The sequence below is a fragment of the Vombatus ursinus genome, unplaced genomic scaffold, assembly GCF_900497805.2.
Source record: "Vombatus ursinus unplaced genomic scaffold, bare-nosed wombat genome assembly UNPS02014768.1, whole genome shotgun sequence".
NCBI classification, from domain to species: domain Eukaryota; kingdom Metazoa; phylum Chordata; class Mammalia; order Diprotodontia; family Vombatidae; genus Vombatus; species Vombatus ursinus.
Window position 1 is genome coordinate 26,442,198 of NW_020954546.1, and position 14,374 is coordinate 26,456,571.

General features: G+C 52.2%; 2 protein-coding genes across 3 annotated transcripts in view; one reads left to right on the top strand and one right to left on the bottom strand.

The window, feature by feature from the left end:
• Window positions 1-712: 712 nt before the first annotated feature.
• On the top strand, window positions 713-3,324 carry PROCA1 (protein interacting with cyclin A1). Its single transcript, XM_027861710.1, has 4 exons — window positions 713-734; window positions 841-973; window positions 1,293-1,427; window positions 1,512-3,324. The coding sequence occupies exons 1-4, from the start codon at window positions 713-715 to the stop codon at window positions 2,047-2,049; spliced, it is 828 nt and encodes a 275-aa protein (XP_027717511.1). The 3' UTR covers window positions 2,050-3,324.
• Window positions 3,325-3,409: 85 nt separating this feature from the next.
• The window catches only part of SUPT6H (SPT6 homolog, histone chaperone), a 32,799-nt gene continuing 21,834 nt past the window's right edge, over window positions 3,410-14,374 (bottom strand). For both annotated transcript variants that reach the window (XM_027861651.1, XM_027861650.1), the window contains exons 25-37: window positions 13,523-13,730; window positions 12,848-12,995; window positions 12,351-12,493; window positions 11,632-11,772; window positions 10,554-10,749; window positions 9,948-10,186; window positions 9,224-9,337; window positions 6,251-6,375; window positions 5,798-5,910; window positions 5,500-5,577; window positions 5,224-5,390; window positions 4,458-4,648; window positions 3,410-4,135 (exon numbers count right to left, since the gene is read on the bottom strand). In XM_027861651.1, coding sequence (XP_027717452.1) covers window positions 3,949-4,135; window positions 4,458-4,648; window positions 5,224-5,390; window positions 5,500-5,577; window positions 5,798-5,910; window positions 6,251-6,375; window positions 9,224-9,337; window positions 9,948-10,186; window positions 10,554-10,749; window positions 11,632-11,772; window positions 12,351-12,493; window positions 12,848-12,995; window positions 13,523-13,730 — 2,050 coding nt within the window. In that variant the 3' untranslated portion in view covers window positions 3,410-3,948. The remainder of the gene's footprint in view (window positions 4,136-4,457; window positions 4,649-5,223; window positions 5,391-5,499; window positions 5,578-5,797; window positions 5,911-6,250; window positions 6,376-9,223; window positions 9,338-9,947; window positions 10,187-10,553; window positions 10,750-11,631; window positions 11,773-12,350; window positions 12,494-12,847; window positions 12,996-13,522; window positions 13,731-14,374) is intronic.

A 14,374-nucleotide genomic window follows, 5' to 3' on the forward strand; every position in this document is an offset into this window, starting at 1 on the left:
GGAAGAGAAGAGGAGAACGAGGGAGAAGGGGGAAAGGAAGGAGATGAGGAAGGGGGGAAACAAAAAGGAGGAGGAAGAGGGAGGAGAAAGGGAGACAAAGGAGAAAAGAGAAGGGGCAAGGGATAGGAGGTGGGGATGTAAAAGGGGTTGAAAGAAAAGGGAGAAGGCGGTGTATGAAAAAGGGAGAAGAGGGAGGAGGGTAGGGGTAGGCTGGGGCTTAGCCCCTCCTCAGGCAGATCAGGCCACCCAGCGGCCTTGGGTGACTGTATAAGGCTTCGGGGGGAGGAGAGACTTGCTTTGGAGATTCAGAACTGACCAGGCCATGAGTTCCCAGGGCCGTTGGCTGGGGCTGCCACTGCTGCTGACCACCGTGGCTGGGGGACTTGTCGGACCAGGAAGCCTGGAGATCACACCCCATCGGGTCAAGAGGGGCTTCACTTACCCAGGCACACTGTGGTGTGGGGCAGGAAACAATGCTGAGAGCTACGAGCAGCTAGGTGAGGGAGGAGAACAGCAACTATAATGGGGAAGCTAAGCACACTCAAAGGTAATGGGAGAGGGCTTCCGAGCTCCTACCTGAGGGCTGGAGGCTGGGCCCAGAGACAGCCCTGAAGGGCCGATGTTTGGCTAGATAACGGACCTGGTCAGCAGCTGGACAGCGGTCGCTACTGAACGCTGCATCTCCAACCATCATCCTAAGGAGTCTGGAGATATGGCACAATCACCCCTCACAGGTGCCGGGGCAGCCTTCTACTAGAAGGCGTGGGTTTGGGGAGGAAATGGAGGCAGGGCCCAGTGATTTGGATCCACTAAGCCCTCCGGCTCTCCTTCTCCACCCAGGGGAACACGAGGAGACAGACAGATGCTGTCGAGAGCACGACCAGTGTCAGCACGTCATCCACCCCTTCACCGTTGGCTATGGCCATCACAACTTCCGCTGGCACACCATCAGCCACTGTGACTGTGACACAAGGTGAGTGGCAGGGGTCACGGGCTCAGCGCCCCTCCCACCCCCTAGCCAACAAAGCCCGGGGAAGGAGGAGGGTAGAGTGTAGTGCCCCAGTGAGCAGGGCTCCCTACCCATGCTCCTCAAGGCAGGTTCATCTACTCAGCTCTGGGACCCTAGGTCTGGCCTCCACGCACTCGGGCTATGCCCACCTGGATGAAAGGGAGGGATTGGCCTGGGGAGTCAGGGACCAGAGACCAGCCCTCTAATGGCTTCCTCAATCTGGGTCTTGGAAGCAGGGGTGGGGGGCATGGCTGGGGACAGGCCTGAGCTGGGTGTCTGGCAGGCTGAAGCAGTGCCTGCAGCGGGTGAATGACGCTGCCTCCCGAGCTGTCGGTCAAGCCTTCTTCAACGTCATCCAGGTGCCCTGCTTTGAGCTCACCTATAAGGAGCAATGTGTGGAGCGCTACTGGTATGGCTGGTGAGTGGTAGATGGGCAAAGGCGGGGAGAGGGGCATGCTGGCCTTCCTCATACCCCTGCGCTGAGGTGCCCTGTCCTCTGCAGGTGTAAAAGCTACGGCCCCGTGCCCCGGGCAGTGCTCCGTGACCCCGTGCTCTATGAGTTTGGGGGAGAGTTCATCAGCGTCCTGTCTCACACCTCCCCACCTCTGGGCAGGACTCCCACTCCAGGCCTCGGGGTTGCCACCCAAAGCTGCAGGGTCCAGTACTCTCCAGCACAGCCGGCAGCTCGGGATGGTAAGGGCACTGAGAAGGGGGAGGAGAAAAAGGAGAAAAGGAAGAGGAAGAAGGGCCTTTTGCTGACACTAGCTCCAGGCCCGGAGCCCCAGCTGGTGAAGCAGCTTGACAGCAAAACTTCAGCGCTCACAGTCAATGAGGCAGCAGCCCCGGCTCGCGGTGGCAAGGATGATGGTTTTAATGACGCGTCTCACGATGAACCCAAAGCAGAGGAACTGCCAGAGCCCACTCCCAGAAAGACAGAGGTCGGGACCACGGCCCGGCCAAAGAAGGGCAGGAGGAAGGGGCATCGCGGAAAGAAAGGGCACAGAAAGGGCGCTGTGCCCTCGAGGCCCAGCCTCAGCTGATGGGGGTTGGGGTGCATCCAGTGCCTGGCACTCTCCTAATGGGCTTTCCCTTGCTTCTCCACTGGCACTGGTGCCTAAGAACTTAGAGGGCTGCAGCCACGGAGGCACGGGCAGGGTTTTCTGGTTGCCATCCAGAGGCTATTAGCTACCGGAGGAACTGTGAAGAGGGATGGGCGTGAGTGGAATCAAGACGAACACTTCCACCCTCACCTCTGGCTCAGGGAGTGAGCAGGGGAAGGGCCGAGGCTCAGCTCTTTGACAGGGCACAGCTGTTTCCGGAGACGGCCCAGGGCGGGAGATACAGCTGTGCTATAGCAAAGGGAGAAAAGGGGGCCGTGGGGGGTGGAGAGGCCGCATCTGTCCTGAGCTCCTCTTCGGGAGACAGGACTGACTGCTGGGTGTGATAATAGTGCTGAAACAAAATCATTTCACTTTCTGCTCTGTGTCTGCATCAATCAGTCGACCCCGAGGGCGGAAGAGAGTCCGGATAGGGAGGTGGGTGGCAATGACCACTAACCGTTCTGATGATGGTATGGGTGAAGTCTGGAGGATGGGCAGAAATGGGCAGCTGAGCTTCTCAGGGCTGGCCACTAGACCTGGCACATCTCCTGCCTTGCATATAAAGTGCTCAAAGGACCAGAAACCAACTCCCTAGCTGGATGGCCTGGCTCCCCTCCCCCTGCTCAGTAAGGCCAGGGTGGGGGGGGGGGTAGTCTCCGGGAGAAGGGCTGCCTAAGCTTGCCTTTCCCCCTCCTCTCCGCCCCAGGGTGGGAGAGGGAACGGGGGAAGGGCCAGCCCATTTTCCCAGGCTTCTCTAACAAAGCTGGGCTGAAGCCCTTGTAAAGGAGGCACCCAGGGGCCAGGAGGAGGTGTTGGGACTGGTGGTGATGGGGGAGGGGGCGGGGACTGGGCCTGGCAGTCCCAAATGCCCAGGGTGGCTGTGGAGACCAGTCTCACCAGCAATGCTGAGGCCGTCTCCAGGACGAACACTGAACAGAACTGCTGAGGCGGCAGCAGGGGCGTGACGAGAACCTTAGCGAGGCACGGGCAAGAACAAGAACTCGGCACATGCTTGGGATGGAGGGAGGGGAGAGGACGCTGCCCTAGGGTAGGGAGAAAGGAACGAGGCGGCCTGAGATGTTTTTTCATCACAGGTCCCAAGAAAAATCCTCCTCAGGCTCTGGAATAACACGGGAACCTCAAGAGTCCAGCCTTTTCCTTGTCTTGCCTGGGCTGCTTGATCTGAACACAGGGCAGAGAGAGAGAGTGTGACAGTTGTGTGTGAAAGCCTCCCTCCTGCCCCAAGGGATGGCTCTTTTTGGAGAAACCTGGCAGCTGGAGAGAAAACCTGCACCAATGCTCTGTAGAAATACTGTTTATTCCAATGGACAGGGCTGAAGCTGCGACGAGAGGGCGGCCATGCAGCAGCGAGGCAGATGGGGTGGGGAGGGAAGGATCGCCCCAACACTCCTGTTCAGACGAGCTGCTGCCACCCCAGGTTCTGGCTTCAGTGTCAGACTGTTTGCCTCTCTCTCAGCCCTCCTCTAACCCGCCCCCCTCCCCTGAATAAATAGCGTCTCCTGCAGAACTGGAGACCGAGGGGGGTCTCTTCTCGACGGAGCGTGGCACCCAAAGTCAGAGTTGGTGGCTACAGAAGCCTGCAGGATTGCTCCAGTTCCAGCCTCTTTTCCCCACCCAAGATGGGGCGTCAGCATGGGGAGGGCTGCCACCTAGCACCTGTACTCGTATACGCAGGTGACCCGTTCCCATCATCCGTCCGAGCTGACCAGCATGGAAAATGTCATTTATGCCATCAAATGGACAGAAAACGAGCTCTCAGGGAGGGTGTGGCCCAGCCCTGCTCAGCCCTGGAGGTGACCAGAGTCCCAGGCAGGCTCCCTAGCGGTCCATCTCATCCAGCAGCGGTGTGGCATCACCGGCGATGGACATGGGGGTGCTTTCGATCATGGGGCTGGGCGAGGGGCGGGGCGTCAGCCGCTGCTTCTGTTTCCGACGCTCTGCCTCCTTCTCCTGGAGCCACTGCTCCGCCATCTTCCCCCAGTCGATGGCGGCATGGCTGTTGGACCTGGATGCAGACAGAGAAGCGGGGTCAGGGCTGCTTCCAGGGCACCCAGTTTTTCTAATTATTGTCACGACCCTGGCAGGGTGACCTAGTCCTCCCTAGAGCAGGGGGAAACTGCCGATGGCCACAACTCCTGATCTGCCCCTCCTGGATCTCCGGTGGAGCATCACCAATCCCTTCAAGTCTTGTCTACAGGCCTAGAACCTTGGGCATTTGTCCAATCCAGTTTATCCAAGGTTCCTTCTTCCCTCGCATGATACCCGCCATCTCTCCTTGTTGCCCTCCGCCCACCGTTCTAGTTCCTGGCCCTTCCCGATAAACTTACTTTGGCTGCTGTCGATGCCGGGAGCTGGAGGAGGGCTGGGGCTGGGCCTGAGCCTGGGTGGACTGTGGGGTGGTGTTGGCTTGTAGCTGGTGGTACTGGGGTGTGGTGATGGGCTGGCTGGGGGTTGTGTATGAATAGCTGGGTGTCATCAGTGGCGTGGCCACCGGCTGCTGGGCTGGGGTTGGGAACACCTTGGGAAAGAGAAGAATTCAGAAACGTCAGTGATTATAGAACGGCTTAGCTTAGACTCCTAAGTAAAGGGACAAACTGGAGGGTAAGACCTGGAAATATGATAAAAAGACGAAACACCCTAAATGAGAGGCAGTCCTGTCTCTCCTCTTTGCCCACCCTGGCTGGTTGACCCTGGGGACAACTGTAAACCTCTGGATATTCTAGGCACCTCCCCAAGATGAGAAATAGCAGAGAAGGTGCTGACCAAGAGCCCCTACAGGAGCTCTCCGCCCCAATGAAATCCCATACTGAGGCCCGGGCTCTTACCTGGAGCCTGACCCTGAAGATGAGAACAGTAAGGTTCTATGACTTCTCACCACCAAGGAAGGTCACAATCTCCCTCCCCACCAAAAGGGCTGGGCAAGGGGGATGGTGAGGAACAGAGCACCTGGGAGGAGCTCCTGTCTTGGTCACCAGCAAACGCTAACTCTACAAAGACCCCACAAGCCGATGTGGGCATGGGGGGGGGATGAATGGTGTCTGCCTAAAGGGGCCGTGGACCCACCTCCCCCAAGCTCACCCCTGAATCACTTACATGGTAAGCACTGCTGCCACCTCCACTGCCACCATAGCCATACTGACTGGAGGCCCATTGGGCCGGGGTGGCATTGGGGTTCTGTCCTTGGCCAGTCACAGCAGCAATGGCACTGAACATCTGGGAGGTCATGTTCTGGGGCAAGGCATTCACTGCTCTGGTCAGATCTGCAAGACCAATGAGAGAAGTGGATGGGACTGTTTGGTCAAGGTGAGACTAGATTCTCTGCCCTCACCCCCTCCCTGGTCACTGGGCCCAATTCTGGGCCCTTTTTACCTGCGAGGTTGATGTTGGCCGGGGTGGCATTGATGGAGGCTGGCGTTCTTGTCCTGCTGCTGCTGCTAGGCGTGATGCCTGAGGGAAGGGCAGGCTTTTAGTAAAACGAGCTTCCTGAGCTTCAGCCAGGGCAGGGGGCTAGGGGTAGTTCTGTCCTGGGACAGTGCAGTAGAACACTTCTCCCACATGGCCAGCCCTGGGGGTCTGAGCACTTGATAACCCAAGCCCGCCACTGCCTTAGTGCAAAGTGGGGATGACCTGTAGCCAGGTCCTGCAGCAGAAGAAGGGGAGGAGTCACCTGGCACAGGGTCCTGGTAATGATCCTTAAACCATCGGAAGAGCCCATTCACAGTTGGGAAAACCTGGCCTCGGTACCGGAAACCTTCTGGAGTCACACTCACATACTCTATCCTAAGTTGGCAGAGAGACAACACGTTAGGCATCAGGAGAAACGAACCCCACCCCAGGCTGCCACACATTGGTTAGGAAAGGGAGGGGAAGGTTGGTCAGCGAATACCAGCAGAACACAGCACCCAGGGATCAAAATGGCAGCAGTCACTCAACTCATTCTCTCCCTAACAGGTCTGTCCTTGACAATTCAGCTGAGCAGAGCATATGTGCACGCGCACAGACACAGACACACAAACACACACTCACACACACACAGAGCGAGCACGTGTCACAGGCCTGACAACTGGGGGAAGGCCCACGTAGGTGGCAGCACTGGGCTGCTGCCTGAACAGGCGCTCACCTTGGCTTGCCCCGGGGCTGGTACCCCAGCAGGAATTTGCCAGGCAACTCCTTACAGGCACAGATGAAGTAGGGAATGAAGGTAGGCTTCTCCTTCTTGGTTTTGATGAGCAGCTCCTCTAGTTTCTAGGAATAGAAAGGGCAAGAGAGATGCTGGGAGGATGGCTCAGCATTCCCTGCAGAGCTCTGCAGGCAGTCACATCTCTGCTCCCAGAGGGGGCATATTTGAGTTACTTCTGTACTGAACGTTCCAGGGCCTACCTGGTGGCCGTGCTGCCCCTGCATGTGGCAGAAGAGCTTAGCACTGACGGGTCTCTATCCTGCTCTCTTGGGCTAGGGCTCTCCTGGAAGCTCCCTAGGCCACGTTACCCAAACCTATCTGTACCTCAGAGTGACTTCCCTGGGGACACTGTTGGAAGAGGATCTCTCTTTCACCAGGGGAGATTTATCCTCAGTCAAAGAGGTATGGAGAGAGAGGGAGAGAGAGAGAGAGGGAATGTGTGTGTGTTTAAAGCACATACTTTATTCTTTTTTCCCTAGTTCCAAATAATCTCCCTCTTTTACTACCTGATCTAATGAGACAGCAAAACAAAAAGTTACAAGTAAGTACAGCCATGTTCATCACCCTCTTCCCCCTCCCAAAAAAAAAGAAAAAGAAAGAAGACAAAACAAAACCCAAGCTTCCATTTGCCCCGAGTCCAGCAGCTCCCTCTCCTTTGGAGGTGGGCAGCAGCGCGTTTCATCACGAGTCCTCTGGAAATGTGGCTGGTCACTGTGTTCATCGGTTACGAAACCTTTACAATATTGCTGTTACTGTATAAACTATTTTCCTGGTTCTGCTCACTTCATTCTGCGTCACTTCAGATGCGTTCCCAAGTTTCTCGGAAACTTTTTCTTTTTGTATTTCTTGGTCTTTTTTTTTTTTTTTTGCGCTAGGCAATGGGGTTATGTGACTTGCCCAGGGTCACACAGCTAGTAAGTGTCAAGTGTCTGAGGCCGGATTTGAACTCAGGTCCTCCTGACTCACTATCCACTGCGCCACCTAGCTGCCTCTCTTTTTTTTAAATTTCTTACAGAGCAATATTATCCCATATTCATAGACCATTCCCCCAACTGACGAGCATCACCTCAGTCTTCCATTCTTTAAAAAGAGCTGCTACAAATATTCTTGTACATATAGGTCCTTTCCCTCTTTCTTTGATCTCTTTGGGTTAGAGACTTAGTAGTGGTATTGCTGGGTCACAGGGTACACACAGTTTAACAGCTTTTGGAGCACAGTTCAAATTATTCTCCAGAATGGTTGGACTAGTTCACAGCTCCACCAGCGTGCATGAGTATACCTGTTTTCCCATATCCCCTCTAGCATCTGTCTTCTTAACCAAACTGTTATCTCAGAATTGTTTTAGTTTGCATTTCTGTAATTATCAATCATTTAGAATCCCTTTTTATGTAGCTACTGATAGCTTGGCAGCTAGGTGGCGCCACAGTGCAGAGTACAAGCTGAGTCAGGAAGACTCCTTCATCTTCAGGAGTTCAAATCTGGCCTCAGACACTTACTAGCTGTGTGCCCCTTAGTTGGCTCATCTGTAAAATAAGCAGGAGAAGGAACTGCAGTACCTTGCCAAGAAAACCCCAAATGGGGTCAAGAGTTGGACCTGACTGAAACATCTAAACAACAAACTGCTAGCTTGGATTTCTTCTCAAAACTGCCATTAACAACTGTGGAATGGCTTTTATTCTTGTAAATTTGACTCAGTTCCTTATATATTTCAGATATAAGATTTTTATCAGATAAATTTGCTGCAAAGATCCACCCTCTCCCCCTGCCCTTTCCTCCTTTTCATTTCAACTGCAATGGTTTTGTTTGTGCAAAAACTCGTTAATTTTATATAATCAAAACTATCCATTTTGGCATCCGTCAACCTCAGCACCTCTTGTTTGCTCATGAACTCTGCCTCTATCCACAGATCTGAGGCAATTTCTTCCCTGCTCTGCTTACATCACCCTTCATATTTAAATCATGTGCCTATTTTGAATTTATCTTAGTATATGGCATGAGACGTTGGTCTACGCCTAGGTTCTGCCAGACCACTTCCCAGTTTTCGTCTAATGATGAGTTCCTGTCCAAACAGGTGGGATCTTTGGGTTTATCAAACACTAGGTTACTGTGTTCACTTACTGTGTCACTTACTTCTGTATATTGTGTACCTAACCTGTTCTACCAATCAAACTATTTCTTACTCAGTATCAGACTGTTTTGATTATCGCTCTGTAGTGTGGTTTGAGATCTGGTACTGCTTCCTTCCTTCCTTCTCTTTTTTTCATTGATTCTCTTAAGATCTTCATATCCTTCAAATGAATTTTGTTTGTTTTTTTTTCTAGCTCTATAAAGTAATTCTTTGGTAGTGCAAAAACTGATTGGCACCGAATAAGTAAATTAATTTAGGGAGTACTACCATTTTTATTTTTTTGGTTTGGCCTACCCATGAGCAATAAATATATTTCCAGTAATTTAGATGTCTTTTTTTGTATGAAGAGTATTTTGTAATTGTGTTAATTTAGTTTTCAAGTGTCAGCAGGCAGACTCCTAAGTATTTTCCACTGTTTGCAGTTATTTTAAATGGAATTTCTCTTTCGATCTCTTCCTGCCATTTGGTAATATACAGAAATGCTGATAATTTGTGTGAGTTTAATTTATATCTTGCAACTTTGCTGAAGTTGTTAATTGTTTCAATCAAGAATGAGTTATTCTGGGGGCAACTAGGTGGCGCAGTGGATAGAGCACTGGCCCTGGATTCAGGAGGACCTGAGTTCAAATCTGGACCTCAGACATATAATACTTACTAGCTGTGTGACCCTGGGCAAGTCACTTAACCCCACTGCCTAGCCAAATAAATAAATAAGTAAATAAATAAAAAGAAATAAGAAGAATGAGTCATTCTTCAAAGGGTACGTGTAGCCTTCTGAGACCTACCTTGCGATCCCCTCCACCACATTCCTGGTAATACTTGTGGTTAAGAAGATCTCGAGCAAAGGATGCCATGGGCTGGACATATCGGGCAACAATTTCATCTAGGTCCTCAAACTCCTATGGAGAGGGGGGATCCAGGCAATCGTGGTTAGAGAAAAGGGAAGCTCCCAGTGTCCATATGTGGTGTAGCCACTAAAGTGTTCCACTAAGGCTTAGAAATGGTTATTCCTAGCACTTTGTTGTACTTTGGCCTCATCACAAAGGCAAGGCACAGTGCCTCATTTTCTCCATTTGTCCAGTCAAATGCCCACCACCCTCTCTCTACCTTTATTAGAGACTCTGCTAGGATCTCCTTAGATAAAAGGGATATGACTGGGATTCTCACTCTAGTGTTTGGAAACACCAGAGGGCTTAGCAAAAGGCTTTGGTGGGTGAAAGGACTCCCTTCCATTCCTTTCCTCCAGGGAAGAAGTTAGGGGTGGGTTGAAAAATCACCAGCAGGCTAAAGGTAAATGAGGAACCAATGAGACACGACCAATTTAAGGAAAAAGTGACTTCGGCTCACTGCATCAACAGAGAGAGGTCACGTTTTATACACAAGGGGATCCAGCCAAATGACGGCTAGCGATGGCCACACTCTTCTGATGACAGCAAGTACGAGGACGGGGATGGGTTCTAGGTGGATGGAGAGTCAGGAAGACAGGCTGAGCCCACACACAGTCCTTACCTCACTATTGATCCACAGGGTGGCACCCAGGCTAAAGGCGTTTTCTTTGCCTTCTTCTCGGACATCCACGTGCTGATAGATGCCATCGCTGACCTTCCAGGTCACTGTTAGGTGGTTCTCTCCTTTACTGCTTGGCCGAATAATCACGTCACCCTGGTCCATGGTCTCCATCATCTTTTCTGCTTGCTTAAAGTTAATATTATGGAACGATGGATGTGCAATCACCCGCTTGATGTATGCTGTGAAGTAAGAAGGATGTAAATATTAGGTTGCTGGATAGGAAGCTGGGGAAGAGTACAGCCTGAGATCGAGCAGAAGTCTAGGAAACTGAGGGCCAGGAACGGACACCGGTTTGAACTCTCTGGGAATCTTAGGAATGTCTCTCAGTTTCTCTGGGCAGTACGCTGACCCTACTCACTGCACTGCTGAGAGGATTAACTGATGCTAAGCACTAATGAGGAAAGTGGCAAGGAAACGCAGGTTCTGATCCCAGGCCTCAGAGACTCCATGTGAGACTCGCACATCCCTCTAATAACCCTGAGCCTTAGCATTCTCATCTGAAAAATGGAGCAAGCTACAACAGGAGAATCTCAGGGGACCACTCACTGGTCCTCTGCTGCTTCCTCTTCGCGTCCTCTTCCTGCTTGTGGTCAGCTGCTTCAGCGTCAAAGTCATAGTAAGTGTCTTTGGGCAGTTTCCACTCATTGTTCTTGTCCATGAGGTCCGAGGTGCGGCAGGTCAGGTCCGCGCTGAACTTCTCGATGTCAATCTTCATGATGCGGCAGTGAACAGTCATGCCCACCTAGACAGACAGCATGATGGACTGGCAGGCAGCTCCCTTCTGCCCCTCGGGCTCATGGAAACCAACTCTGTGTCACAAGCCCAGCCCACGGCCTAATGCTTGCCCCTGATGAGCCCCACGCAGCTCTGAGTCATCTCAGGCCTCATTCACCCAGAGTGCTCACTCAACTATTTCTACATGGCCAAAGCCAGTCTGTACCACTCAGAACCAGTGAGAACAGGAAGGGATGTGAAACCCTGTAGTCTGACCCCTTCAATGGTACTGACACTTCACGTGATCTTGTGTCTCAAGTTAAACTATGAACCCTCTGAGGGACGAGATAACGTGGCACTCTTCACCCTGCCTCTGAGTGCCTAGTACAAGGCACTGCATGAGTCTGATAAACAGTGGTGTCCAACAAGGCAAAGAAAAAGATGGAATCCAGCTTAAAGTGTTAAGGCCACTTCCTGCCCAGCAGACAATCCAGAAACTTGACCCCCAAACTGTAAGAAAGACCAGCAATATCCTCTCCCCTTCTTCCAGCTAAGACTGCTACTGATTTCAGAACTCCTAAAGGATATGAACACTCTTAATTAGTGTTAATATATGCTCGGTAAACCAAAAAACACTTCTGTTCATCAACCCTGTGAGGCAGCTAAGTAAAAGCAGCACATTACTGGCCCTTGTTACAGAAGAGGAAACAGACTGGGAGAGGGGCACAAGCCAAGGCAGTGGCTGCACCTGGACTTGAAGGCCCCCAACCATGGAGAAAGCTGGTGGACACAGATATGCCCCCTTCACGGGCTCAGCCCAGTTAAGAACAAATCGGGATGGCAGTGGGACCTGTCTTTGAGTCGTCCTGGGCACGAAGAGGTTGGCCTGTTACAGCTCTCTATCACTTACCTTCACCCGCTCCTCAGGCCGCTTCACCACCTTGTCACTGAGAAACTTTGTAGGAATAAAGCCAGTGACCCCGTTGTCCAGTCGTGTCTTGACACCAATGGCCTGGCCTGGGCATGAGCCACTGTCAAAGTGGTTCCAGACCTGAAGGAGTGGAGGGTGGAGGGGAGAGAGGAGAAACACTGACCCACCGGTCTCCTACTGCATTCCCTGCCCCCACCTCAGGAAGGAGTCACCGGCTGCATGCAGAGCTCAGATGGTAACAGAAGAGCTTCTGCCCAGTACCCAGTACTTGTGGTCCAAAGGGCAGAAGCCTCCCTGAGCAGCAAACCTTATGACTCCCTGGCCGGTACCCCTATCCATTCACAACCTCCTTTGGGTTGAACAACACACCCTAAAATGATCCTTTTATATTAACAGATGTCCATCTTGCCATGCTTGAAAGCCTTTGCATTTTGCACGGGTCTGGCGGAGATACCAGGAAGGCACCAGGAATCCTGTTCCTCCTAATAAACTATCCTGGGGAAGATGGTTCCCCTTCTGCCACCTTCACCCCGGCCTTGGCTGCCCAGGATCCTCTGCTCCTCCCTTCTGAGAACAACCACCTCCACTTCACCTACCTCTACCACACTTTCTAGATCTCCAGCCATTCATTCACAGAGCTACGATCAGACGAACATGGCTCCCCTCGGCCCAAGGGGACACAATGAATGGCCACAAACCTCACTCAGCTCGGGGAAATTGTCCTGCTGGCAGAAGGGACACTGCCACAGGCCTGTCTCGTCATTGCGGATCGCCTGGTCATAACTCTCGCCTTGTGGTCGTCTGTGGGCAATGCCAGTGACGTTGCAGATGATCAGCTTTCCTGCGGGAAAGGGAAAGAGAAGACTCGGGAGTCGGAGAAGAAGAAGATCACACTAACCTCCCAATTAGAGCAACAACACCCCTAAGTGTTTCCCTGTATATCTCTGAGAAGGGAGAGGCAGGAGTGAATCAGTCACAGTGACCTGAAGAGGGAACTGAGGCCATGTTCGACCCAGCAAGCCAGAGCTCCAGCGGGGTAACGACCACAGCCCAAGGTTCTACCCGCTGGACTTCACCGTCTCCTTCAGTGTTCACAGAACTGTCCCCTGTTCCCTGGGCTCCCCCTGCTCAGGCCACGTGCTGGGTGTGACACACGTGATACATCATTCTCTAGCCCACTACAAATGGGCCCTACCGATGTAGAAGGTTTCTGGGGTTTCCTTGGTTAGCATGTTGAAGACCTCCTCGGTGTTGGGAGAGCGGTAGGCTGTCCGGAGATCCTTATACCTGCAGCTCAGCTCAGCACGGATGTCATACAGAGTGATGTGTTTATCACCATAGCCCTGTCGGCAAAGGGAGACTGTCATTGCACTGCTAGACGGCTGTCTGTCTGGGCAACAGGCTGACTTCAGTTCTAGCTGAGATTGACCACTCATTATCAGGCCTCCTCTTTGCTGCCTTCAAATGTGTATCTTCACAGGGGAGGAAGCAACCTTTGTTACTAGATTTCTGAAGACAGGAAGAAGGCAGTTTAAATGACCAGCTCAATTTTAGAATTCTCGGAAGAGAAGAGCCGATCATGTTCTTTGTAAGTAAGCATGCAGGTGAATACATGTGCTATCCTGCACCTACAAAGATGACACTCTGACTTACCGTCAGCAGGAGAGACTATTTTGGGAGTTTTTCCCCACAGTAAGGAGGCTTAATCTAACCCCAGTCTCTTGCCTGGTCCCCCCTTCAGGCAATGGTTCACGTACTTGTGATCAGGGCTGGGGGCAGCCCTGCCAGACTTGTGTCTTTCGGCAAGGCCATGCCAGGCGGAGGCGAGCACTCAGCATTCAAACACCTGCCTCACGACCACAATGCTCACCTGCCTCTCAAGCTCTTCAGCAAAGGCATCGAGGTCTAGGTCCTTGAGTCGTTCGGGATTCTCCAGTATCTCTTCTAAAGCCCCTGCAGGGTTGGCATCTTCAGCAGACTCATCATACTCCAGGGCATCGACTGCCATCTTCCTGGCCCATTCATAGGTCTCAGGATGGACCCGGGAGCCATCCAAAACCTCAATATAGGAGTCAGTGCTAGAGGAGGAGGAGCAAGAACTGTCTGGATCATCTCTTCCAGAATTTTATGCCACCTCACTCTCACAAACTTTCCCAGTTTAGGATCACGCAATGCACTCACATTAATCTGTTATACATAAAGTACATTTTGCCATTCACTTCTACTACTACATTAGGAATATTCCCGTCTGATGGGGAATGAGCTGCCAGCCTTTGGGGAGGAAGGGGCCTAAGATGGCAGGCAGTTCGGTGGTCCCTTGGAACCGCACGAGAACACCTCCAAGAGCCCTGGCGAATCACCCTCAGGGTGCTGGTCTAGCAGCTCATTCTCCCTCAGCAGCAGGTTCTTTGCTCTACCCTAGGCCACTCCACAGAAGCAGAGGGATTTCTCCTATGTCTGTGGATCTGGATCCAGCTGCTTCCTCCTCCACACTCAGTCCCATGCTTTTTTTCCCTGAGTATCTGTAGTCAGGAGGAGAGTTAGGCTGCAATAGCACGCTTCCTTAGAAGATGTTAAGACGTGAAGTGGCTCAGTCTAGAAATTCCTTATGGTGGAGGGTTTGAGTTAAGATAGAGCCACAAGGCTGGTCTGAATCAAGGTCATGCCTTCTCCCAATGATGAAGGCTTTTGTAAAATCGGCAGCACCTCCAATCACGGTGAT

Bases quoted from the DNA above. Each gene is read 5' to 3' on its own strand.
- PROCA1 (XM_027861710.1), top strand. From the start codon at position 713: ATGGCACAATCACCCCTCACAG. The intron at 735-840 runs GTGCCGGGGCAG...TTCTCCACCCAG, and splicing joins GGCACAATCACCCCTCACAG to GGGAACACGAGGAGACAGAC. The intron at 974-1,292 runs GTGAGTGGCAGG...GGTGTCTGGCAG, and splicing joins CACTGTGACTGTGACACAAG to GCTGAAGCAGTGCCTGCAGC.